Source organism: Orcinus orca, chromosome 10 (assembly GCF_937001465.1).
Source record: "Orcinus orca chromosome 10, mOrcOrc1.1, whole genome shotgun sequence".
NCBI classification, from domain to species: domain Eukaryota; kingdom Metazoa; phylum Chordata; class Mammalia; order Artiodactyla; family Delphinidae; genus Orcinus; species Orcinus orca.
In genome coordinates, this window is record NC_064568.1 from 77,745,945 (window position 1) to 77,773,509 (window position 27,565).

At 42.0% G+C, this 27,565-nt stretch overlaps 1 protein-coding gene across 1 annotated transcript; it reads left to right on the forward strand.

Moving 5' to 3' along the window:
- The first annotated feature begins 792 nt into the window (after window positions 1–792).
- Window positions 793–27,338, forward strand: OPN5 (opsin 5). Its single transcript, XM_004267503.3, has 6 exons — window positions 793–1,057; window positions 4,856–4,975; window positions 8,310–8,480; window positions 11,630–11,964; window positions 23,091–23,332; window positions 27,275–27,338. Exons 1-6 carry the CDS (start codon window positions 928–930, stop codon window positions 27,336–27,338), a joined length of 1,062 nt encoding a protein of 353 aa, XP_004267551.1. The 5' UTR covers window positions 793–927.
- Window positions 27,339–27,565: the final 227 nt, after the last annotated feature.

The window sequence follows — 27,565 nt, forward strand, 5'->3', positions numbered from 1 at the left end:
TCTCATTAGCACTAACTAACAGATAAAGGTTACCTCTCTGGAGACCTGGATCGCAGGTATTTGGGCTCCCAAATTATTTTTTTTCTTGACTGCCACTTTGTTAAAGTTTTTTATCCATTTTTATGTATAAAAGAAAAATACTATATCCTTATATATGCCAAAATCATCCAAATTGCTTCACTAGGATACAGATCTGTTTTACAACATATTAGCATGAGTATTATTACTGCTTGATGAACATTAAGCCCCGGCAGCTGCCGACACAGTAAAACATCGTCATGAAGAGCACGGTTTATGCTGATTGAATTTACACAACACTCAGTGAGCAAGAAGAGACTCAAGAATGGGGGAGAAAATTCCCAAGGTGTCACCTGGGTCCCCGACCTGTGTCTGACACACATCCAAGGCAGTGGTGGTTGAGAGTCCGCCTGCCGAGGCAGGGGATACGGGTTCGTGCCCCGGTCCGGGAACATCCCACATGCCGCGGAGCGGCTGGGCCCCTGAGCCATGGCCGCTGAGCCTGCGCGTCCGGAGCCTGTGCTCCACAACGGGAGAGGCCACAACGGTGAGAGGCCCGCGTACCGCAAAAAAAAAAAAAAAAAAAGACTAGATGCTTCCGCTGCAGGGGGCACAGGTTCGATCGGTCGGGGAGCTAAGAGCCAACGTGGCCAAAAAAAAAAATGAGATAACATAGGATAGGCTTGGCTAATCTACACACTGAAGAATTGAATATTGACATATTTGGATCATGGAAGAAAAACGTTCAAGTGTTCACCAGTTATTAATTAGAGACTCAAGCATGACTCTGGGAACGTGCTTTTCATTTTAAAGCAGGGGGCGTGGTTATGAGATGGGTCGGGCTGGCTTCTTCAGTTCTGCGGTGACCTCCACGTATCTGCCTTTCAGACCCTGGCGCCGGAGGAGGGCATGGCTTTGAACCACACGGCTCCGGCCCCGGATGAGCGCCTGCCGTACTACCTTCGGGAGGGGGATCCCTTTGCTTCCAAACTTTCCTGGGAAGCGGATTTAGTGGCTGGCTTTTACTTAACAATCATTGGTAAGTTTCCTTGCCTTTTCAGTGCAAAGGCTGCATCTAGAAAATTCATGGGCTGCTATGTTAATTTTGCACAAAGATTCCAACACTTGAGCGGATATTTTGAGATGGAGAGCGGGAGGAAGCAGAAAGAAGGGGTGGCATCACAGAGTTCATACATGTTTCATAGAAACGACTCTATTATCTTTATTATTAGGGATAACTATTCCCTCGATAATCCAAATAAGTTTTACAGCAAAATAATTTATCTTGAGACTATATTTCATTTTGGTTGCTTTGATAGTAGGCTTGTCTACCAAATGACAAAATTAATGATCATGAGCTCTTATTTAAATAGAATGCTTTTACTTTTTGAAGAATACTTTTGATATAAGGATAAGAGTATAGTCTCAGAATGGACCTTAGAACTCATCTAGTTTAGCCTCTGCTTTTCACAATGGAGAGAACTCCGTCCCAATGCTGTAGTCAGGATGGATACACTGTGTTTACTTCACCTAAAGTCAGGTCCCACCATGATAGCATCACCAAGTGATTTTGATGAGAGTTGAAAAAAATGTATGAATAATAAACGGAAGTCAGTTCAGGGTCAAACGTTTTCCTGCCTGATCCACAGCATGGTACGTCTGCTTCCAGGCTCTGGTATCCAATGTGGTGGCCACGTGTGGCTCCTGAGTCCTTGAACTGTGACTCTTCCAAATTGAGATGTGCTGTAGTATAAATAGACACCAGATACTGAAAACATAGGACCAGAAAAAATCATGTAAAATAGCTCATTAATAATTTTAAACAATCGACTACATGTCTAACCTATAACATTTGGGGCCTATTAGGTTAAATAAATATATTCTCAAAATTCATTTAGTAATATTTTTACTTTGCTTAAGATGACGACCAGAAAACATTTAAATACATGTGTGGCTCACGTTTCTGGTTTCCATGACATTTCTATTGGACAGCACTAGTCTAGGTAATTACAGTACTTTTCTTACATTGAAAATCGCTGTTTTAAATTTGGGTAACCAGTGTGCAGGTGGGTTATGTCTTTAGGTGTGTCTGCCTTTAATCTTTTCAGTTGTTGGGTCAAGCTTTCTCTGTCTCCTTCTCTCTTTCTCTCCCCCTCCTTCTCTCTCTCTCATCTACTTATTACGGGCTAAGACTTTCATTTAACCTCCTGAAATTAGCCAAACTCATTAGAAAAGTCTGGAGACCCCTCTATGGTCAGTGCTTGAGGCAAAAGGAATCCATGAAATTGAATCAGAAATTCCACTGCAAAGGGATTCCCTGGGTCCTTGGCTTTGCTATTAGTTATTATGGTACTGATTTAAATTCTTTTTCTTATCAATGGACCTCCATGTCCTTTCAAACACAAATATATATCGAGTGCCTATTCTTTGCCACTGTTTAAGTTGCTGGGAATACAGAAGTGAACAAAATGGGCAAACTACTCTCTCCCCGCACAGGGACTACCTGGTAGTAAAATCCACAATTTTTATTAAACATAAGTACTTTCAATGATCAGAAAAGACAGAAAAATAGACATCTTATAAATTGAATTTGTCGCAATCAATTGCAAGGAATGAATTACAAAGTAGCATCTGTAACCTGACACGTTTCTCCAGATGACACAAAACAGGGAGGACGATTAAGGGGTGAAAATCTACAATCATATTCAAATGGGAGTACTGAAGAGGCACCAGATAAAGGGGTCCGAAAAGAGTCCCGGAACAAAGGGAGCCTCAGATCACTCAGGGAGTCGGGGGTGGGGCCAAATGTATGTTCCAGAGCAGTCGTTCGTTCAGGATGAGGCCAGGGTCAGCTGGTGGGGGCTGGACTCATCCTCGACCCAGTCTTGGGTTCGGTGCTGTGTCTGGTTCCCTCCCTCCTGGGGATGTGCCCAGATTCCTTTAAAGGAACCAGGGTGGAATGACATTCTTGGTGAGCTTTGTTAAATACTAGAAGTCTTAGGGAAAACTGGAAGATGAAAAGATAATGTGAGTTTGGAATAGAGGAGAAATAAACTAGAGACCCATTTCCATCCTCTACTCTTTTACTACAAATACGTAGTTCATTAACGGTCTATATACGAGATTTAAATTTTTTGTATTCATAGAAAGTCAGGATTTTGATCATCAAAAAATGTCCCCCTCACTTTAGCTTTTACCTTCTTAATCTTCTTTTCCTTTAACTCTCATTAAAAATAAGTTTGCATTCTCCTCATACTCCCCTACGGGAGATTGCCTGTGGGAATAATCAACATGCAGCTCTCGCAGAGAGTTGACTATTTTTTGATAAGCTTTGGGCACTGGGTGAAACCTTACGAATCATTAGTAAAGATAATTTAAGAAAGGAAAAATAAGAAAATCAATATTCTCAAAAGAGAAGTAAAAAGACAAAGGATGTTTAAATGAGCTTTGTGTATCAACTGCATATGCATAGTTACTGTTTTTTAATCTTTTTGGATACAAAGTAGAAGGCATGTGTTTATAATTTTTCTAGCCATGTTTTCACATTTTAGTTTCCCAGTGTGCCTTGTTAGCTGGTTTCCTTCAATGCGACATGAGTTTCATTTTAGTTGGTTTAGAATCTCCACCACCTCTTCTATTTTTTTCCTCCTCTGTCTTAAGAAAGCTAAAGAGGTTTTAATAGACCACGAGGCAGCACTGACTCCTGGGATTCAGAATTTCCTAAGACCACAAATGCAGTTAATGCCTGGTGGTTTCAGACCATCAGCTGAAACACACATTTTCCCCCCTTGCCCCCCCAAATGAATTGTGGTGGAGAAGTAGAAGTTAAGATAGAAAAATCTGGGTTTCTCCTGTTAATACTCTCCTTATTCCTTACTACTAAAGGCAGCTGTACCAGATTCTCATTTATACACAGCTACACTATGAAGCAAGAATTCCTGAAGAAATCTACTCTACATGTTAAGCTATGGAAGTAGGTGTATTCTTTTCTTAACTAAAGTCAGTAGGGATTGGGTCTTTTTGGATTTAAACTGGGTTTGTAAGAACTTTTGAACAGTATCATTGTAATGTCAAAGCCAGTCATTAATAAAAGGATATATAAAAGTGGGAACACATTTATATCATTGTTGGTAGGTTGGTGGGTTGACGGCCACTTTCTCTCCCTTTGGTGGGAGTGGGAGAGTCCATGTTATCAATCGTCACCCGCTTCCCCTTCATACTGAGTCCAGTAGCAGTGGCAGATATCCAGCGTCCATGTCCTCAGGATGCAAAAAAGTCCTGGATGTGTCTCCAGGAGATGACCCTGTCCTTGCAGGAGGTCATGCCAGCCTAATCTGGCCTCTGCTTCTCCTGAATGCTGGTCCCCCCTCAGGAGTCCACAAGAAGAGTGAAAGCACCTCATTTGGTTTGGGTCACTTCGTCTTCAGAATTTATCGATAGCCAAGGGGTTAACCCTTCTCATCAGAGGGGAGGAGTTCTATAAAGCTAATACTCTAAAAATGGCTGAGGAGATGCTGCATCCTGGGGATTAGTCCAAGAACTGACCATGGGGATTCCCACACCCTACTGAGCTTCACTGGGATATTAGTGGTTCTTTTTCTGGGTAAGTGCCGTTTGACCATCCCTGACTCCTATCCCTTTGGAGGTGAACCATCCCTCGCCTGTCACTCACAACTCATGCTTTTTATTTCATCTTCTTGACTTAGATTTTTATTTAGAATCCTCTCGCTACCCTCTAAATCTATGGTGTCCATTTTTTGAAATTGAGAAGTGTTTCGTATCTGAGTGAACTCTAAATCCTAGTTTTAACGATGGAAATTTATATTTTTCCTTGTAGGGATTCTGTCCACATTTGGAAATGGGTATGTCCTTTATATGTCTTCTAGACGAAAAAAGAAGCTGAAACCTGCGGAAATAATGACTATCAATTTAGCGATCTGTGATCTGGGGATTTCAGGTAACGCAGCCATGCCATTTCTTCTTTGGGGGTTTGAATGTCCCGTTATAAAGTCCTCACTGGCTCACAGATCACCCTACCCCCAGCTTCTTTTGCTCCTCCTTTCACAAATCATCTTTACAGTGTTTGTGGTAAGTCAGCAGAGTGTTGTTTGGCTAAAGAGATCACCCATTTAACATAGATGGAGTCCATTCCATGTGCCGGGCATGGTAGATGCTGAGGATACAATTTGAAATGATACATGAGACTTTGGATACCTCACAGTATAGTGGGCTAAATGATTCAGAAAACAGAAACTTACAGACAGGATTTAGATCACTGTTTTGAGCTCTGTTACATCCCTCACTTGCTTAGGGAAATCTGTTAAAATAAACATCAAGGGGGTGAGGTTTTAAGGGTAAATGATGGGTCAGAAAGGTGAGCCAAGGAAGGGGGAAGGGTTGCCCTTGTAATGACATATTTAAGTGTGGCTTAGGGACTGACTGCAAGTATAGGAAGCTTCTAGTTCAGTGGTTCTTGACCTTGGCTGCACAAAAAAGTCACTTGGGGAAATTAAAAACAAAACAAAAAACAAAACAAAAACAACTCACAGCTGGGTTTCATACCCAGAAATTTTGCTTTTAATTAGTTGAGAATGTTACCTGGCCATCAGGTTATTTAAAATTAGAATTTCCAGGTAAATTTATTGTGCAGCCAAAATTTTGAACCACTGGTTTATTTCTTGCTTCTTTGGTCTCTCTGGTAACCCAGCAAGGAGGAATTGGAAGAAAATTTCTCTTTAACTGTAATTCATTTTTACAAATATGAACAATTTGGGGTCAGTCACTTCCCTTTACATTTACATAGAAAATTCCAGAGTTGCCTAGATACATTCAAATATGCCTCTGGATCCCCACTTTCTGCTACACAGCGTATGGTTTTAAGTTACTAGAATTAGGGAAATTGAGTTTGAATAGCACACATCAACTCGTCTTTCCACTGGAAATCTTTTAGCAGGGTCTCATCCAAAGCATCCCTTCTAAAATGTTTCCCGGTATTTGTTTCTCTCTTCATAAGTGGATTTTTCTGCCACTGCCAGTCTCTGAAAACAAGTCTTGGTGATGTGTCTACTTACTAAGTCACTGTTTATTACACAGCCATGGATGTGCTGCCCTCTCACTGAGTTTGGATGATCTTGGTTATTTGGGAAGACTTTACTCAGTATGGACAGACTGAAATATCATGACCTCTTTGGGGAAATACACATGCACATTAAGAGGAAAGTGACATATCCGGCCCTTTTCTGTGAAAATAGTCGCGATACGCCTCAGAGAATTTGCGAGGCTGCAAAGTGACTGCCATTCTCGTTTTGGCCACGCGATGGCGGTGTCGCAACATGAATGATGGCTCTCCGGTCAGCTCACCATGCTGCCCCCTAGTGGTTCTCTCACTGGTACTGAACGTATAATGCTTGAATGAAACCTGCCATTTCAGTCACGTCCTTCGCTTATAACCGACTTATGCTTAAGGCTGAATTAGACTAGGTTTGAATAAAAATGTCCTTAATTGGTCAGATACATTGAAAATGCTTTCAACCAAGCAAGTCTGCTGCAGAATTGCATAAACCACCTCATTACTCTGTATATATCTTTAGAGTAATTCACCAGAAAGCATTTTCTGCCATGGGTTAGTTTTCTCTGATCAACTCAGATCATTTTTTGCAATCTCTGGTTATCTCTTAAATACATTTTTTCCTTCCAATGAACCTTAAAAATTTTTATGTCTTTTTAATTTTTTTTCTTGCTTCACTATATTCCATTATAAGCACCTTGAATAAACACATCCTAGAGACCAGATGTATGTCATCTATACAACTAATATTGTTTAAATATCAATGGCTCTCAATCATGTATATGTATTAGAATCACCTGGGGAGCTAAAAACACTATATTGTGACGGCCCAGCCAGATAAATGAAGTCAGGTAAATTAAATCCAGATAAATTAAATCAGATTATCTGGGGGTTGGAGCTCCGGACACTGATATTTAAAATTAAGCAAAGCAAAGCAAAACAAAACAAAACTCCTCCAGTGATTTTAATGTGCAGCTGGGTTTAGAACCATTCTACCTAGTGGAGGAGGGAGAGACCTTTCCAAGAGGTTCATCAAAACCCTTTGGCATCCCGAAGGTTCTAGATGACATCCCATAGGTTCATCAAAAGCTCCACTCCAGAAAGAAGCCTAAAATACCTTTTGCTGATGGATCCCAGGCACAACAGACACAAATTTTGCTCCATCGGAGTCACATTCAATTGTCTTTTTTGCTGTCTTTAGCACCCAGCCAGCAGACACTCAATTCAAGCTCTGAGTTTGCTGTCTCCCCTGCCTAGAATATTTTCCCTCTAGATGTTTGCTCGAGTCCTCAACCACTGATTTAGCATCTACCTAAACATCACATGCGCAGAGAGGTCTTCCCTGATCTCCTGATATAAAACAACCATTTCCGTCTATTTCCTTTCTCTGCTTCATTTTTCTTCCCGGAACTCATCATGACCCATCAGTCCATCATATTGTATCTTATATTACAAATTATTTGTTTCTTTTGCCCCCTCTATCTATTAAAAATGAATGTTAATCTTAATCTCCACTTTGTCCTCTGGCACCTTGTTGCATCCTGGGCACTAAATAGTTCATTTGTTAAACAAAACACGAATTCTTTTACACTGGGTTTCCTCACTGACAATGGGTTGTAGACCCAATAGGACTGGGAAGCTCTGATATGAGGGTGCCCAGTCTAGCCAGTTGGAGTATGAGACCAGCTGTGTAGACCACTAGAGGCGATGTATGTCTAACTTAGAAAAGCACCCAATAAATATGTGTTAATTGACTGAACTAACAGTGTACCAGGTACGGGGCACACCTGGGAGGGGTGGGGAAGGCTGGCCCCTGCAGGCTGCCAATGTCAGTGACTTGGTTCTTCTAACGCATTAAGGTTGGGGAACCCTCTTTTGACAGATGGATCAGATACAGATTTTGGAAAGCTTCCTCAGCCATTTCCTTCAAAGGGGGGAAGATTGAATGCACAGCGGGATAAGGCGGGTGCAGGGCATGAATTAAAGTAGAAGATGACTTCCTAGAAAGTAAACAAACAAACAAACAAAAGGAACTGATGAAGCCTGAAGGAATAAATAGTTTAAATCCCAGAAATCTGGGTCTGGCTGTAAACAAACTGGGCCTAACATTTCCGAAAAGAGCTCTCTGTGGTCTGCATGGGATAAAGCTCAACAGCGAGTTGCGTTAGGCGAGGTAAATTTTAACCGAAGGGAACTTCCCTTGACAAGCTGCTTGGCGCTCCAGTTGTAGGCAAACCGTTCACCATCATCTCTTGCTTCTGTCACCGCTGGGTGTTTGGCTGGATTGGCTGCCGCTGGTACGGATGGGCTGGATTTTTCTTCGGCTGTGGAAGTCTTATCACCATGACTGCTGTCAGCCTGGACCGGTACTTGAAAATCTGCTATTTATCGTATGGTAAGTAGGAAGGTTTCTATTCCCTGAGAGTCAAATCTAGGTGGATTGTCAAAGCGGTACAAGTTTTACCCAGAGGTAATAAGGATTATGAATAACCTCAGAGACCAGGAGTATTTCTACTTATAGCTTATCTTGTTCTAACCTATGTTTAAAGATTGGAACCTGTGTCAATGTAGGTTTCTTTAAATACTACTTTTATAGGAATGTCTGGTGTTTGGCTATGATGCTTTTAAAAGTATCGTTTTTCTGTCTAAATTGTGTAAGCTTTTACCGTGTATGCCATACAAGCAAAAGAATGCATTTTATACATTGAAAGGATGTTGGGTCCAAGATGTTTAGCTGGTTCCCCAAGTAGTAAATATAATTATATGGAAAGATGTTTCTGGTTCTCCTTTAGCACTCAGGATCCCTATGACTGCAGAGAAGAGGAATTCTCCTCCAGGTTAGAGAGCCGTGCCCGCAGGAAAGGACACACATACAGAAATACCGCCCAACATTCTTTTTGTGGTCTTGGTAGGTAGAAAGATGAGCAGCTAAGAGAACGGGCCAGGGGTGAACCAGCAATAAACAAATTTTCAGAGGCTAAAGATTTTTCTTTAACGATAAAACGATTCTACGTGTGAAAAATTAACTTTTCCTACTTTGGCTTCTTGGGGCCTGAAATGGGAAGGATCAAGTTGATGTGACACTCTCAATGGGGTGGAATTTCTCTTTATATTTTAAAAGTTTACAGTCCTAAATTAAAAAAAAAAAAAAACATGCAGGGGGTCAGGGCAGGGGTAGGGTCATGGCCCAATGTCTGCACCATCCAGGCTCACCTTTAAAAATAAAAATTGCATCTTTTTCTAAACAGCTTAAAACTTGCAATAGAAATAGCTTGAATCAAAAATTCCAATAAAATACAAAAAATACAATTATAACTATGCTGGATGATTTCAGATTCAATATTTTTCTATAAACTTATTTTTGATCATATCAAAATAGATTTTAAATATAGATTTTACAGACAAAAAAGCAAAAGTTCCATTTCCTGAGAATATTTGAGGAAGACTAAACCTCGATGTCTCTGCTTTTTAAATATTCTCCTGACTTTAGGCTTTGGGTCAGTTAAAGAGATGGTGCCGCCCATCCCCAGAATCATTGCAGGGCATAATTCCTATGGGAACGATATATTTTTTTCCAGCTTCTTCTAAGGTTGATTCTCGATAGTCTAGTTTCATCATTTGTTTTGTCGCACAATTAAACACTCCACACAGTGTCTTGGAATGCTGGAATTAGAAGGTCGCTTGGGGACATGTAGACCTTTTTCCCATGTAATGTGATAAACTGTTTTAAGGCATCCCTGACAGACAGCCACTTGGCCTCTTCTTGAATAATTCCAGTGACCAGTGACGGGGAGCTTACTACTGCACAAGGCAGCCCATTCTCTGATTGGTCTGCTCTCATTGTTACAATGTTATTCCTTATATTAAGACAAAACTGCCTCCCAGTAACCTCCACCCATTGGTCCTAGTTCTGACTGCTGGAGCATCACAGAACCAATCTACTAATCTACTCCCTCCTGTACTTGACAGCCTTTCACCATAACCGAATGTAAGTATAAAACACCTCACTAAGTAACCCTAACCATAAATGCTTCTACGTATGCCTATGCACATTCCTATAAATATATATAATTATTTGTGCCAGTGTCTTCTCCATTAGAGTGGAGAACTGAGAGCTGACAGATATTGTGGCTACGTAATTGTTACCCCTCTCTGGTGGGTCCGTGAAATTTGCATTTTATGGCACTGTATGTTTGAAAAAATAGGGACAAAGGAAACAATCTGTTATATTTCTTCTTAGCGCCAAATAAGACAAACACAGGAGTAAATACTCGTGTTAGTGCAGTTCTTCATAGTTTGCAAAGGAGGCCTGGCATTGCTCATTTCACCCGTACCAAAATCTGTAAGCAGTATATCTTTATTTTCTCCATTTTACTGATAAGAACACTGACGTCTGGAAAGGTTACATGAAGAGGGTCAAATACTAGAAGTGAGAAGCATTAGGCCCTTCTGATTTCCCAGACCTCACATGACACTAAACAGAGGCAGGCCTTGAGTCTGTGCTGAAGAAATCGTTTGGCTTTTATTAAGCATGTTTTGATATTTCTTCTCTGCTACCAAAAAGCAAGGCAGTTAGGGGTTACTTCTCTGGCCCTTTGGGTTTCAGGCAATAACCGGTATGGAGGTAATTTCCCCTGCAGGCTGAAGCCCTAGATCAGGCTGACCTGTCTTAGGTGGTTGTATTGAACTTTTGCAAATGATCACTAGCGCTTTACAGCTTTCCTTAAATGACTGCACTGTTTCTGCCTCTTGGAATTCTCTTTCGGCGAATGGAAACTAGTGCTGAAACACAGAGCTCATTTTTTTTTGTTGTTGTTTTACTGGAAATATTTTCACAGAATTTCTTTTGCAGAACATGATATGATCTACCTAGATTCCCCACTTCTCCATCTGTGGCTGTGTGAATGTGACTGTCGTATTAATAACATTGGAAGATTCAAAATCTCCTCTCACCCAGTGGGGTCACCCCATAACGTCACCCCACACAGTCATGACCGTGGCACCAACACCCACTCCACGAGTGCTTAGGTGAGAGGCACACGAGCTTTTAGGAAGAAGCGTATTTTAAAGATACGGGCAGTGTCTTATCACTTCTCCCGCAAAGGACTCTACCTTAGATAAACCCTTAACACATGCTTTTTTGGGCTCCATCTTTATATTCTACCAGTTGGCCTCTTGTCCTGGATAGGATCTCAAAGATCATTCCGGATGTTTTCCCAAGATCTTCCACTGTCTTCAGCATCCTCTCATCTTTTTTACTGCCACCTCTCCCCAGCTTTTGTCACTTCCCCCTCCCAAGGCTCCCAGATGCCTAGAGAAAACCTTCCCTGTGAAATCACTTCCAGTTTTATTCTCTTGGAAAAAGGGCCCAAGCTCTGGAACTCTCTTCCCTCCACCCTACTCTCCCTCCGGCTTTGGTTACTGTGACCACTTCTCCCAGAATCCAATGGATTAACTCTTTGGATGTGGAATTTGACCTATGGAAGGGAGGTATCTGGGCGGAGGGTAGATTACATCCTGCTAATGCTATTCTTCCACCTCCAGGGGTTTGGCTGAAAAGAAAGCACGCCTACATCTGCCTGGCCGTCATCTGGGCCTATGCTTCCTTTTGGACCACCATGCCCTTGGTAGGTCTGGGGGACTACGCACCTGAGCCCTTCGGAACCTCGTGCACCCTGGACTGGTGGTTGGCCCAGGCCTCAGTAGGGGGCCAGATTTTCATCCTGAACATCCTCTTCTTCTGCCTCTTGCTCCCAACGGCCGTGATCGTGTTCTCCTATGTGAAGATCATTGCTAAGGTTAAGTCTTCCTCCAAAGAAGTAGCTCATTTTGACAGTCGGATCCCTAGTAGCCACGTGCTGGAAATGAAACTGACCAAGGTAACTGCAGTCGTAATTTACAAACGTGTTTTCTAATCAGTTAAAACTTCATAGGGCAAAGAGGACAGAGAATGTTGGAGACTGGGAGAACTCTGAATGTCCACTGTTTATGTCCTTATGAACTTTGTTATTATTTATTTAAACCTTTGTAGTATCTCTTCCCTCTGTCTCTATCTCCCTCTCATTTACACACACACACACACACACACACACACACACACACACACACACACACACACGTCTAATAGCTACCGAATTTATACAATGGATCTACTGGGGGCTTTTTCTTTCTATTGAATAGGATATCATTGCTTCTTACAATTATTTCACTAATAAGAGTAATAACTTTTATAATTCATAGAACGCCTCACAGTATTTACTGTCCTGTATGGACTTTGATGGGCACGATTAGGGACATTCCTTATTAACAGAGTCAGAGCTTACCACGTCTGCTTTCCTATGGGAAACCCATCTTCACACAAGGGCAATTTCTGCAGCATTGAGTCCCTTGGCAAATGCTAGCCTCAGAGTTAGCAGCTCTTCAGATATTGTGGTGTAAGGAGAAGAGCAGACAGTTTGAAAACGGATGAGAGTTTGGATTCTATCAGCGACACTTGCCAGGTTTGTGACCCAGAGATAGATACTTAGCTTCTTTGAATCTCTACTTCCTCACTTGTGTAACAGGGATAGTAACATCTATCTCTGCGGGTTGTGGTGGGGATTCAATGAGATAAACATGTTATCCTGTCATCGGCTGCGTGGATGATGTTAAAGAAATCATGATTCCTCATGTCTCTTCTAACTTTTAGGAGTTCTGGTAAGGGCTAAGGCAGTGGTCTTTACACTTCCATCACATTTCACCCTTATATCAAGGAAATAGTTTTCAGCACATACTCTCAAACTGAGTTTTTAATATTAGCACACCCTAGTTTCCATCTTATATTTGAAAGATAAAAATAAATGTAGATTGAAGTTCTAATCATTCTTCTGGTGTCCCAATCCATCATGTTGAGTGATATCCACCTTCAAGTGTCCTCACAGCCTACCCTGGAGACCACTGGCCTTAGGGACCAGGAGTAACACAGTTCCCTCCAGACCACAGGTGGCTACCTACTAAGTCAGGACTTTTGTCCTAGTAATAGTTTTCTCTCCAAATTTCAGATTTTTAGATGTTGTGCAAGGACCTCTTGGTTGCACAGTGAGAGCTAGAGGTTCTGGTTCCTTTACTCCCTAAACTCCACATTTGAGTAGAAGAAAGTTTGAACTTTTCATCACTCTAAATCTATACTGATCACCTAAAAATGGAGCTGTTCTACCTGGACAAATATGCAGCATCAGGAATCATGATCACCTTCTAGCTTACAATTGGCTGTTATGTAAGAAAAATATTTCCATAAATTCAGGATCATGAATTAAGTTCTTCATTTCTAGCTCTTCCTTTAGCTCCTGTCTGTGATGGAAAAAACAAACTAATGCCAATAAATTCATCCAAGTTAACTGTGGATTCCGTTTCATCCAAATCCTATGCGGTACCAGGTACTGTTCTAGGAACTAGATGAATGCAACCGAGCTAAGAGTGTTTGTGTTCAATAGTTCGTGGAAGTATGCCCAGGGAACCACGTGATGGCTGTCACATGGGGATGTGATCTCAGTTGCATTCCTGTAGTGTGGCATGCCATGAAGCTGCCGAGATGTCATATGATGTCCTCTCCTCTTCCCATCCCCCAAGCTTACTGGCCTTGAGACACTTGTCTGGGTGAATCTGGGTCCTCCTACCCATGAGGCCCTTCTCCCGTTTCTCTGAGGCAGTCACTCATCATCCTCCCTCCTGTTAGTTGAACTCCTCAACTCAGCCCACTCACAGCCAGCTTTCACCAATACCCTAGCATCTGGTTCTTCGTGTATTCTTGAGGGTGGGCAGCTCGTTAGTCAGAGCTCCTAAAGCTCATTATACATACACGGGGAAGCTCAGCATGTAACATTTAATTTGATGTGTAGTTTTTTTGTTTTTTATTAAAAAATTTTATTTTATATTGGGGTATAGTTGATTAACAATGTTGTGTTAGTTTCAGGTACAGAGCAAAGTGATTCAGTTATACATATAAATGTATCTATTCTTTTTCAGATTCTTTTCCCATTTAGACTATAGGGTTTTGAGCAGAGTCCCCCGTGCTATACAGTAAGTCCTTGTTGGTTATCTATTTTAAGTATAGTAGTGTGTATATGTCAATCCCAAACTTGATGTGTCATCATTCTCCTTGCCCTGCACTGTGTAGACCAAATAGTCAGGCTCACCCAGACCAGATTAATCAAAGCAATGTTAGAGGAAAAGTGTAGGCATATATGTGTATGATTTTACTTTATATATGACTTCTAACATGTATTCTCATTATATTATACATGATATCTATGGTATATGTTACATCTTGACTTCATTTGTATATATAAAACCTATATTAAAATAACCTAAACATACAATGCTTCTAATTATTGACATTTGTGCAAAATATTTAAGTCAAAATTCAACCTACGTTGAAAAATAAACAGAACTTTCTACTGTGGCACATTCTGTTCTAAATTTAAACTATTTTCAATTACTAGTTAATTTTGATTTTTTTTGTAGTGAGTAAACATAAGTAGAAAAACCTTCACAGGCCTTTTCATAGTCTTAGAAGCCTTGTCCTCCGTTCAACTACCTCTCAGGATTGGCCCTTTGCTTGTTCATTTGATGCTTCTGATCTTCAGAATGTCCTGGTCTAAAAGCTTATGAAAGGCCACCTCATAGGATTATGGGATCAAAATAATTCATTTCTTTGTGTACTCTAATTATTTCTAGGTAGGTTATTATCTGGGCCTGCATTTTGCCAGTCTGACCTCGCCAACTTAAAAATTGATGTTCCAGCTATAAACCTTTCTCCACATTGTAATTTCCTTCTAATTAATTAAAAAATGGTTTTGCTAGACTTTTATAGCAGGCTGAAATTTCAGACTACAGAAATTGCAGAGGTGTGCAAAAGCAAAAAAAACCCTACAGAAACCAAAAAAAAAAAAAGGAAAGAAAAAACCCTTTCTCTTTGTATTCCTATGACTCAGTATAATCTCATTTTTATGCCGGCATTTGACCTTGTAAAACAAACAACGTTACACAATCAGGGTAAATTCAGTTCAATTGGGTTTTCCTCCTCTTCCTAGGCTCTGTGTAAGTTCAGGGAGGTCTTTATAACTCCATGGGACCAGTGGGTGGGGGCATCTGGTTTGGTTGTTGTCGTTTATTGACCCTAGTATTGCTGAGATAGTTAAGGTTTCCTCTGGCCTCAGGCATCCATTGTCATGGGTCACTTCGCATCTTTCTTATTTTAGCTGTAAGGCCTCTTTAGACTCACTGGAAATTCCAGGTACTTCCCCATCCTTCTTTGGCAACCCATTGGGTGGATGTCAAGACCTTGGCTGGCACCCTGGGAAGTGAGGCACAAGCTGTCTGCTTGTGCAACTGCATTGAGAGTCTATTGTTCCCCCAACCCCTTCCCTGGCCCCCTGTGCTCGGTTCAGTGGAGTATTTTCAGGACAGCTTCTCAAGGTCAGTTACCAGCTCCCCTGATGTCCTCCCTTGCCTTTGAGCTGTAGGCCCTTGACGCGCTGCGGGCTCTTGTATCCACGTACGTCCCTTTAACTTGTCCACACTGTACACTTAATGCCTCTAGTCTTGCACATCTCTAGCTGCAGATACTCAAAAATCATTTTTGTCACACTCGAAACCCTCTACTTCAACTATTTCCTCTCTTGTAAGTTTCGAATTTCTATTTTGAAACTCAGACGCTGAGAAATGAATGTTTTACTTCTTCGGCGTTTCTGCTTGTGACAACCTTCATACCAATGCAGTGGACACTCTTGCTGCTGCTATGATGAGGGGGAAGGTGGAGTAACAGGAAGGAAATACCAGAAGTTTCCATTAATTTTTCCGTATATGACTATGCTGCACATCTTGGTACTTCATATTTATTCATTCAGCACACACAGCTCACCTACAATGTCCCAGGCCTATAGTTAGTATCCAGATCCTGTGGACACCTGGGTTGCTCTTTATTTCTCTTATTTCTGCCAGGAAACCTTCCCAATCCCTCCTGCTTTGTTGAAGTCCCTCTGCTCTGGGCCACCAGAGTACTTGGCATATCCACTTTTCTGAATGACACATCTTTGTGGCTCTTTTTGCAAGATAGTAGCTGGATGAGAGCAAGTGCTGTTTGCTCTGGCTCCCCAGGGCCCGACACCTGCTAGATGCTTAATCAGGATTGCTGGGATGACACATAACTGAATATACTATGTTAACCTAATCACCTTGATCAGTGTTAACTGGTCCCTTGACCCCCAGCTTGAGGCCCTCTGTCCGTTTTATACCTGCAGAGGCATTTTGTTTTGCTTTGTTCTTTCACATTGACTGTGAAGCCTTTTTAAAACTCATCAACGTAAACCTCTGCTTCCTTCAAAAGACTCCCCTCCAGCATTGCTCATTGAATGTTATTTATCATTGGGGGTTCAGCGTCAGAGAACCCCCATGGGGACTCTGAGGGCAGTTAGTGGGAAAGCAGAACTGTATTCTTGAACCAATGTATTAATTGCTTTCCTCTGGTTCTTCTTACTTGTTCTTAGCTTCAGTGTTACTTTCCAGAGAAGCGTTCTCCAAATTGAATGCAAGTCCTCCTATTAAAATGTTTCATTGCTGCTTTTCCATTTGCCTTGTAGAACTTGTCACAATTTTAGTTAATTTACACTTACCTACTTACTTCTGTGATTATTTGTTCCATGTCTGTCTTTACCACTAGTCAATAAGGCCCACAGGGGTAACAAGCATATCTTTCTGTTCACTTTGTGTCCCCAGAACCTAATACAACGCCTCAAACATATACAGATATATTTGTCGATGGAAAGAATTTCAAAGTTCAGTGCCAGTTTTGCCACTTCCCCACCGAGAAATCTCGCAAAGCTGACGCTTGTTATTTGTTTTGGCTGACAGTGGCTGAAACCCTTTCCGGGTCTGAAATTTCCGTGTTGAGAAATTGTCAACATTTTATGTCTTGCTGGGGAGCAGCAGGGGAGAAACAATGTTTCTGTGCAAAGACGGCCTCTTGACTTAAAAGATACGCCAAGACAAGTTATTGATTTTCCAAGATTCCCTTGTGGCTGGAGTGCAGCTATGACCCTAGGCTCCAGCTATGGTAGCCTGTCTCAGAAACTAGTGACACCTGGTGAAGGGCAGGGAGATTGCTCCCAAGGACACGGCTACAGCAGCAGGAGTTTGTGTATCAGAACAGGTTCAGGTCATAGTTTTTGGGTATCATTTCTGTCTGCTTGGCCCCGATTCTCAGTTGAGCATTCCCAGTGATGCTCTGTCCTAACCAGTGCATTCCTTTTCTGTCTCACTCAGCTAACGTCCATTTCTGTTGCTTACAACTCAAAACACAGATGCATAGAGTGACATGACCTAATTTGCAGCCTCTCCTTCCAATCACAGCTTTCGCTTGCTTATGGAGTAGTGGTATTTTAAGATTTGAGAAAACTGCAACTGGGAAGTGCAAAATTCTTCTTTTTCTTCCACTCCTTTAAAAAAAATTTTTTAATTTATTTTTTGGCTGTGTTGGGTCTTCGTTGCGGTGTGCAGGCTTCTCATTGCGGTGGCTTCTCTTGTTGTGGGGCATGGGTTCTAGGCACGTGGGCTTCAGTAGTTGTGGCTCTCGGGCTCAGTGGTTGCGGCATGCGGGCTCTAGGGTGCAGGCTCAGTGGTTGTGGCACACGGGCTTAGCTGCTCCTTGGCATGTGGGATCTTCCCTGACCAGGGCTCAAACCCGTGTCCCCTGCATTGGCAGGCAGGTTCTTAACCACTGCGCCACCAGGGAGGTCCCTACTCCTTTTTAAAAAAAATATAAATTAATATTTCCTAGTCGGATCACAACCAGGGCACCAAAGCTCTCAGAAATTTTTTCATCAGTGTATGAAGGTGGGTCTGAGACAGTTGGCCTTTGTTGTCATTCTGCTGGTAAAATAGAAGGAAGGAGGAAACTCAAACTAGACGTGTTTGGAGTTGTCGCATTACTTAATTTCTTAAAGGTGGTGTGAAAGCGAAATATCGCTACCCCTGTTTCTATATAGATGAGGAAACAGAGGGCCGAGGAAGGTCACAGCTGTCCAGCTCCCCACCTTCCTCCTTGTCACTGGCAGCATCCCTCAATGACAGGCTGCCCACACGTGGAGGGCCGTAGTCTTACAATTGGCATTTATCATTGCATTGCCAACTTTTATTACTGTTTTCCCCTCTAGTTGGGAACAAATCCATATACTTGCTGGCTAGAGCCAAGAGAGAAAAACCAAATCTGATCCTGCCTGTGTTCCTGCCAAAGGTACACTCTCTGTAGGCAGGCGGGACCCTCTCCTGCCCTGTCTCTCAATGCACAGATGTGGTGATCTCTCTCCTTGTGACCTTATCGCATCCCAGCCACTGCAATATCTTTGTTATCGGTAGTCTAGCTGGTTCTGGAGTGTGATTCAGCCTCATCATTGGTGGGGCATTTATTCCATCTCTTTGGCTCTGATTTTAAGCCTTCACTTCCGCATCCAGTCCTCTCCTTATCTATTTCATTATCCAAGGTAGCAGGCAGCTTCAAATGTTGGCTGAAGTCTTACTTATATCTGGGCAAAGGAGCCTGGTGGAAGGAACTAAAGGGGCAGATCTTAGAGAGAGATTCTGTCTCCCTTACAGTGGTCAGTGGAACTGAAGCAAGATTGGAATCCAAACCTGAATATCTCCATGTCAGACTTCCCCACTATTCCACACTGCCTCTGCACACAGAAGAGATAGGACTTCCCTTTTTTGGAAAACTTCTCTGCTGTAATGGTTCAGATGTATTGGGCCCAGAGGCAGCGCCTTATAGAACTTCTTCATCCCTATTCTATTCTTGCTTTAATTGGTTAATTCACTGGAATCGATCCATTGTGGGCAGTATTGCTTACGTGATGCCTGATGCCAGCTTGAACCATGTAGCTGAAACGTACCAGTATTTCTTGGTCCTCTGCAGCAAGATATTTGAAAAATCAGCAGGGTTGCAGATGTGTGATTCTTTTGTAGAAGCTAAACACGTATTCTATGAATTTCCTCCCACAAAAACTGTCTAGTTTAAGAATTTGAAGTTTTATTCCTTTTCCAGTGAACCAAAAGGCAGTGATAAAAATGAAGCAATTAAAAAAATAAACAACTTAGAAGAAATTGATGGGTACAGGTGCCTGTATTAGAATTGGTTTAAGGATGTCTGGGAGAGAAATTTTGGAAAATAGAAATGAGGACACACTTAGAAATGTGGAAAGTGAAGGACAGAGTGATGGGAAGATTAAACGTGCTCCAACTTGAGTAGAAAGTTCTGGGAAAACTGAATGTCACATGAAACTTTTGCAAAGTTTTGCAAAGTTTTGTAGTCTTTCTTAAAAATAGCTTTAATATTTCAAAGTTTAATATTTTGTGGACTTTATTTAACATGAGAAGCTTGTAGAAAATGACTGTGCCTCATATTAACTTTGTATTCGCTTCAAAAACATAAGTAACATTATGCAGTACTTTGAGATCTAAGCTTTTATCCCTCTTTCTGCTTTAAACTTGATTTCTAGTCATTCAATTTGAAGTATTTAGCTTTATTCTAATCCCAGAAAAAACACTCGGATTCATTTGCTATGTATGTAAAAACCTTGGTATATTTTAATTCTCTTCTGTCCTTTTAAAAAGCATAACAAAATGCAAACGTTTTAAGTCCTTAGTGTTCCCCATTATACACTCCCATAAAAAGAGAAAATATGTAAAACGTAGAAAATATTATGGACTAAGTGCAAATCTATTTTTTGTCAATGACTTTGGCAGCAACACAGAAAACAGCTTTTGAGATACTGTGAAATCATCTTATGACTCACACCAAAGGAGAAAGGATGGAGCTATGTTAAGTTCCCAGACATCGGCTAGAGCAAGCTTTATTTATATCGTTATTGTTTATTTGAGGATTTAGAAAAAAATATGACCCTCGCTGTGAGCTTTGAGGCATCCACTCCATTTACACACAAAAGTCACACAGACCAAACCAAATGCTGTTTCTCCTGGGTAAGCGTCTGCAGAAAGATGGAAAGGCAAGTAGGCAGGAGAGCTGCGTGTGTGCATCAGGCCTCCTCTATAACTGCTGAGCGCAGGTGAGAAGTCTAGCTCAGGACCCTAACTCGGGACTTGAGGACGTGCAGGAGATCTGGGCTCATTTGATTCACCTCTTTGGGATTTAGATTCTCTATTTGCAAAATGGAGCAAAATGGTTACTGTTGAGGTTTTTCTCTGCTACAGTTAATATTTAAAGATGATCCTTGAACTTTTTGGGGTAGAACTTTAGAATCTGAGACTTTCAGGTAGATTTCTTATGCTTGCTTCTTGACACAGCCCACACACATGGGGTTCTCAGGGCAAGCACACCCTACTGGCAGGCTGTGCCACAGATCAAGTAGACTGAGGGGTCCGGACCACTTCCTGCTCCCACAAAAGCATATTGAAATGCACATGCACACAAATGACTTTGTTATGGGAAAAACTCTTCCAATTGGATTTCAAACACAATCAAGTATGTGCAACTATTGTTGCTTTAACTACTATTAATAAACTATTTGGTGTCTCATTCCTCATCCTCCACACCAGCTTGACGTTGCTGACCTTGATGCTGGGAGCTGTTAATTTACATTTTACTTCTTAAATTAGGGGATGGGGGCTGTGAAAGGAAGTGGCTCCTGGCCTCAGATATCTCCAGCCTCTCATCCTCCCAGGCCTTTAGGTAACTCAAAAGGAAGGCTGACTTTTCCTAAAACTGCCTTTATAAAATCCCAGGGTGGGTCTGACTATGCTCGGTTCTAGTCATGTGTCCAACCCTGCTCCTAGGATTGTAGCCAGGGGCATGCAGTCCTCTGGTCAGACTTGGTCTTGTGATTCCTGAGATGCCAACTCCATAAAAGAGGATACAGGGCAGAAGGGTTGCTGGCAATGCTAAGGCCGAAGGTATACTGGGAAGAGGAAAATAAATACAAACAAACAACAGCAGATCTTCATCACACAGAGGGCAAATTTGAATACGGTTTCATTATTTATCTTACTGAAAGAATAATCTAGTAGATAATGGTATTAAGGATGCTTTGAAGTTAGTTCACTCTCTCTCAACCGGGGCTTAAAATAGCTCGCATTTAAAAGAAAACCGGAAGCTTGGACTTCCTTTGCAAATCTCGGTACTCTAATTAAGACCCCTTTTGTTTCTTGTTCATACAGTCGCCTAAACAAACCTGCTCAGAATGGAAAGTCTAGGCGTGCCGGCATTGTGTCTGCTTTGTTCATTCTTTTATCCTCAACACAAACACGTAGGAGATGCTCAATCATGCTTGCTGGTTGAATGAATAAACAATGACTTTTCTGCCTCCGATTTTTCCCAGCTGCATTTTATTTTAGAGGTTAATCTTCCTAAACGTGACTCTCATATGTCGCCTGCTCAAAAACCTCCTGGTGCTTTCAGGCATATGGAATTAAGGGCAAGCTCAGTAATATGTTATACAGAACCCTGAATACGTGGATGTTATCTTTCTTTCCAGGCTCGTCTCCCTTGGTTGCTTTCTCACACATCAAAGTGAATTGCTTACTAGCTCCTATACAAACCTCACACATACCTGTCTTTACCTTTGCTTGTGCTGGTCTCACTCGCCTTTATTTCCATTTGCCAGCGTGTAGGTTATACGCCACATTCCTCCTGAGACTGTTCTTACTTTGCTCCATAGCATGTCATTTTGTCTTCCTCTGAGCCGGCACTTAAACCATATTCAGCTTTGTCACGTAGTTGTTTGTGCTCTAGAGGGATACAACCCAGGCACGGAGGTGTGCGGGTGTCTCCAGAGCACTTACACAGTGTCTCACGCAAAGCACTTGCTAAAAAAAGATTTGTTGAATTCAAGTGGGATAATCTATAGGGTCAGACTACATTCTTTTTTTCAAAATAAATTTATTTATTTATTTATTTTTGGCTGCGTTAGGTCTTCGTTGCTGCAGGCGGGCTCTCTCTAGTTGCGGCGAGCGGGGGCTACTCTTCGTTGCGGTGTGCGGGCTTCTCACTGCGGTGGCTTCTCTTGTTGTGGAGCACAGGCTCTAGGCACACGGGCTTCAGTAGTTGTGGCATGTGGGCTCAGTAGTTGTGTCATGAGGGCTCAGCAGTTGTGGTGCACGGGTTTAGTTGCTCTGCGGCATGTGGGATCTTCCTGGACCAGGGCTCAAACCCGTGTCCCCTGCCTTGGCAGGTGGATTCTTAACCACTGTGCCACCAGGGAAGTCCCAGACTACATTCTTAAAGAGACTGAATGGCAGATGGTGAGAAACTAGTCAGGGTGCTTTGAACCCTGTCTCTAACTATTCTTTGGTCTAAAATTAACAGGCTTCTAAAGGTAAATATAATTTGGTGAGAGAGAAAAGCACTTTCTGGAAAAGTCTCATTTTATACAACTGTGTCACTTTGGTTCAAGCTCGATGACTCTCTTTTGCTTTGTAGCTAGTGAATTTCCACCATCCGAGCCTCAAACTTGAGCCAAAGGAAATTCCATTTCATAGAAATCTCGGAAGAAGCTTCCTATTAGAATTTCAAACAAAGGCAGAGTTTCTAAGTTTCCTGAGGCAAATGAGGGCGATTTAAAATTTCATCAAGGTGTACATATTCTCCATCTAGTTTTTAAGTGAATGTGGGTTGAGAAGTCTGGAAATTTCCGGCTCACAGATGTCCTTTTAGCATGATTTTCCTGCTCCACGTAGGCACAATCTGACACCTTTTATAGGGTTAAACTTCGGGTCTTTGGGTACATTCAAATTCCGGAGCGGAGAATGGATAAGATGTGGTGAATGGGATAAGAATTGTCATAACTTCTTCTGGCTGAACATCTCAGAGATCCATATGAAATGATTCCTACTGGCAAGATAAATGAACACATGATAGACAGACTTTCTTGGGTGTAAATAGGCTGCCTGATCCTCTCCCCCACACCCATCGTTTCCACCAAGTGCCTCGATTTTGTTCTCTGTCGCTTTCCCTTACCAGGTAGCGATGTTGATTTGTGCTGGCTTCCTGATCGCCTGGATTCCTTACGCAGTGGTCTCCGTGTGGTCAGCTTTTGGAAGGCCAGACTCCATCCCCATACAACTCTCCGTGGTGCCAACCCTCCTGGCAAAATCGGCAGCAGTGTACAACCCCATCATTTACCAGGTCATCGATTACAAATTTGCCTGTTGCCAAACTGGTGGTTTGAAAGCCACCAAGAAGAAATCTTTGGAAGACTTCAGGTAAAATTTCTGAAGCTGCAAATGAGGGATACCCTCTTTGTTTCAAAATCCCGTGGGGTTCAAGCCACTGGGAATGCTGCCTTCTTAGGGTTAGAGCTCATCACTTAGGATTAGTGCTAGGAGGACTTTACTTTCTGTTCACCAGAATTCCTGAAATCAAGTAATCAGATATATAGGAGTTGGACAACAGGAGTAGAGGGCGGGAAAAGTGATTCTGCTTTTTACTGTAGAGCAGCCAAGATACGGAGCCATGACCATTTGAACATCCACCCTGTATCACTCCCATGTGGAACCAAATCCACTTCACTCCAAGAGTTACTGTGCCACGTGGCATCGATCCAAAATTAAGTTTTCACAACGGAAAAGATTCTCTTGTCTGGGACATTTCTACCATTAGCTAAGATATAGGATTTGGACAGGCAAAGGAAGGGGAGAAGGGGAGATGACGTTTTTACTCTCTGCCAGTTTCTTTATTTTCACAGCAAGACCCATATTATTTCTTCTCTTTGTCAGATGAGGAAATGGAGGTTCAAGCAAGGTGAAGGTCTGTTGGGTTTCAAAACTCAAGCATGTTGACCCATAACTATATCTACTTGCTTTAAACTGACCTTCATTCGAGTTCAAACACATTCTAAAAGATCTACAGTTTTAACGTTAGCACTTATTACCATTTTATGCTATGACTACTGTGTTGCTTTTAATTATCCCATTTTCTGAAAAGATCCCTGCCATAGGATAATAAAAAATTAAACAGAATAAAAAGATCTACATTTTTATACTTCCTTCCCCCACATATTGTGATTTTGATGTCCTGTTTTACATCTTCTGCTACACAATGAACAAGTGAGTTTGGGGATCCAGCGCCATTTTTCCTAAAGACCCGAAAGGCTCAGGGTGAGTCAAGAGTGGAGGGTGATTGGTCGTGTTCTGTATCCACTCAGGGACAGTCTTAGTAGCATGTGGAACAGGCACCAAGTTCCTGGTCTGAGGTGAGGGGTATTGAACGGCCCCTTAATTCTTACTCACTTGAAGTCTAGATATTTTTCAATGCTATTTTCCTTGAGTAAGTAGGGAACAGAGGAAAAGGTAGAATTAACTATGAGAAGATGTGGGGTTTTTTTTTTTTAAACATCTTTATTGGAGTATAATTGCTTTACAATGGTGTGTTAGTTTCTGCTTTATAACGAAGTGAATCAGCTATACATATACATATATCCCCATATCCCCTCCCTCTTGCGTCTCCCTCCCACCCTCCCTAACCCACCCCTCTAGGTGGTCACAGAGCACCGAGTTGATCTCCCTGTGCTATGCGGCTGCTTCCCACTAGCTATCTATTTTACGTTTGGTAGTGTATATTAGTCCATGCCACTCCGAAGTGAGAGAAGATGTGGGTTTTGACCTTGTTCTTTCACTGTGCTTGGGCAAGTGACAAATCTTTTGACCTTGAGTTTCCTCAGCATGTTGGTACAGCAGCAAAAAAAAAGATAAAACAGGCACAAAACGAAAGGTAGTGCTGTCGCTGTTGCTGTGGTCCAGGGGAAGAAACACACGACTTGGAGGTAGGAGACCAGAGTTTAAGGTCGATTTTGCTGTTTACAGTAGCTCTACATCTTTGGGAAAATGAACCACTCAGAGCCTAGGATTGGGATGAGCTGAGGGCAAAGCCCATCTTCCAAGCTGTAATAATGACACAAAATGCCCAGGTGAAAAGGGCTAGGTGACAACTGTTAGTGTTCTTTTTTCCACATTGTTGGTGGTTATTACCATCTCTGTTGAATTGACTAGTTAAATTCAAATGCTAAAATGCATCTGTTTTGGACGTAATAACACTTTGTCCTTATCAGCTATTAATACTCTATTATGGGGCTTCCCTGGTGGCGCAGTGGTTGAGAGTCCACCTGCCGATGCAGGGGACGCGGGTTCGTGACCCGGTCCGGGAAGATCCCACGTGCCGCCGAGCCGCTGGGCCCGTGAGCCATGGCCGCTGAGCCTGCGCGTCCGGAGCCTGTGCTCCACAGCGGGAGAGGCCACAACAGTGAGAGGCCCGCGTACCACAAAACAAACAAACAAACAAAAAAACACAACAACTCTATTATGAATGCAGGTAGGGAGAACACTTGTAATGGAGCAGCTGCGGGAGAAAATAGTGAGGCACTTTTTCATCTGAAGGAGATGGGAATTTGACAGGAATGACTGAAGACAAATTTCACTCACCTCATAATTTGGCTTCAGACTGACTCTGTGTTCTGTATATTTGCTCACAAGTGTGAGTAGCACGTAAATATTCAACACTCCACAATACAAAGAGAAAAAAAATGATGTGGAAGAAAATGACTTAGGGCCACAAAGCTTTGGAAAAATCAGTCAGGCAAGGGACAATTCGGTTCACCTGCTCCGATTAGCCATTTATATGAAACAGAGCAATTGCTTTGCCTAACGAAAGCAAAGGGCTGCTTCCTTACTCCAGAGTTTCAGCTTTTGGTGGAAAAAGCAGGCGGTGGTGATGAAGCAGGGTGGAGGCCTTGGATTCTAGAGGCTGAAGCATCTTCAGAGAAGAAATGTTGAAAAGGTGTGATGAGTTGCAGATTCTAGAAGGATCTATTTTGGGGGAGAGCCAGAAGGCGGAGCAGTGGCCACCAGACTTTTCTTTTTAGCTTTCCAAAGAAGACAGACAAACAAGAAGAACAATATTTATCTTTGCTGCTATCAAAAAGCTAAGAAAATAGGTAATGTGGAGGTCCATAGAGTGAGGTGTAGTCATAGGAAGCCAGTTCAGAGTGGCTAATGTACTACCAGAACAATTCAATTGAATTAAACTGGATTCATTTTATCCTTGGTCTTTCATTTTCTGAGCTCTGAAATGTACTACTCATGATGGGAGACTCTCTTGGGAAATAGTTTGAATTCAAATAAAAAAGCTAACGTGTTTGAGTATGAGATTGTTGAAATAAATTTTGAGTAACTTTAACGGTTCATTAAAAGTTAACTCATTTTCCCCCCCTTGAATTGAGTCCCCTGAGATTTTGGTAGACGCTGATGAACTGAAGGAAAAAAATGTGGCCAAGAGCCCTTTTTGAAGTTTTATTATTCACTACACTATATTATCCGGAAGTAGTCTCGCATATTTTGTAAACAGTGTTTCCGCACCCTGGCTGTGTATTAGAGACATGCAGGGAAATTTGAAAAAATACCGCTCTCTGGACCCCATCTGCAGAAATTTGGATTTAACTGGTCTGGATTAGACCTGAGCATCGGTTGTTTGGTTGGTTATCTCTCCCAGATGATTCACATACACAGCCGTGGTTGAAAGCCAGTGAACCAGAGTCTGGGAAAGGAAGACATTGAGGTTGCAGCACGTGGAGTCATAGGCCTTTTACCCCACCTACCTAGAGACCAATGAGGCCACCAATCACCAGTGACAGGTGACCCAGACTTCAGATGCAAGGCCAATCTTAGGTGGAATAGAAATGTTCAAAAGAGCTGGTGGTGCATAGTGAAGGCCTGAGGCATTCCACATTCCTAGTATTTTAGTAAAGATAAAGAACAAAGAAGAACAAAGCCCCAGACTCTGGCATTGCTTGTAACCAAGCCTCCTCTGACCATGTTAGTTGGGTGAGTCACAGGGCCCAACTGAGTGGTAGGTTGGTGTGCAGAGAATTTTGTCCTAGAGGACAGGAAGCTCACTAGGGCACAGGAAATGTGCTCTAAACCAGTGGCTTGTTTTTGGAAAGCTCTGCCCAAGGAATTTCTTGACTTTGAATATTCTAAATTGAATTATTATTTTCCATCTCTTTCTAATTCAAGTTTTGTGCATATAATCTTCATGGTACTCAAGTTTGACATGCTATACATATATGTCTTTGTGTATGTATCTGTGTGTGTATGTACATATATAGTGTATTATATATATATTAAATTGCATCTTTCTTCTCCTATATCCAGGCTGCACACTGTAACCACAGTCAGGAAGTCTTCTGCTGTGCTGGAAATCCGTCAAGAGGTATGAAGTTGGACACGGCATTACTCATGGACACAATGATTCACTTATTTGCTTCTTCACTGCTGTAAACGTTTGTGACCACACTTTTATCTCGATATTATATTTTCATATTTTGTACCCTCTCCCTCTTTCTCTTTAGGCCAAGATTTGCTAGGAAATTCCAGTGGCCAAAGGGAAACTAGATGATAGGTTACTACTTCCAGGAATATTACTAGAATGAGCCTCCCTGGAAT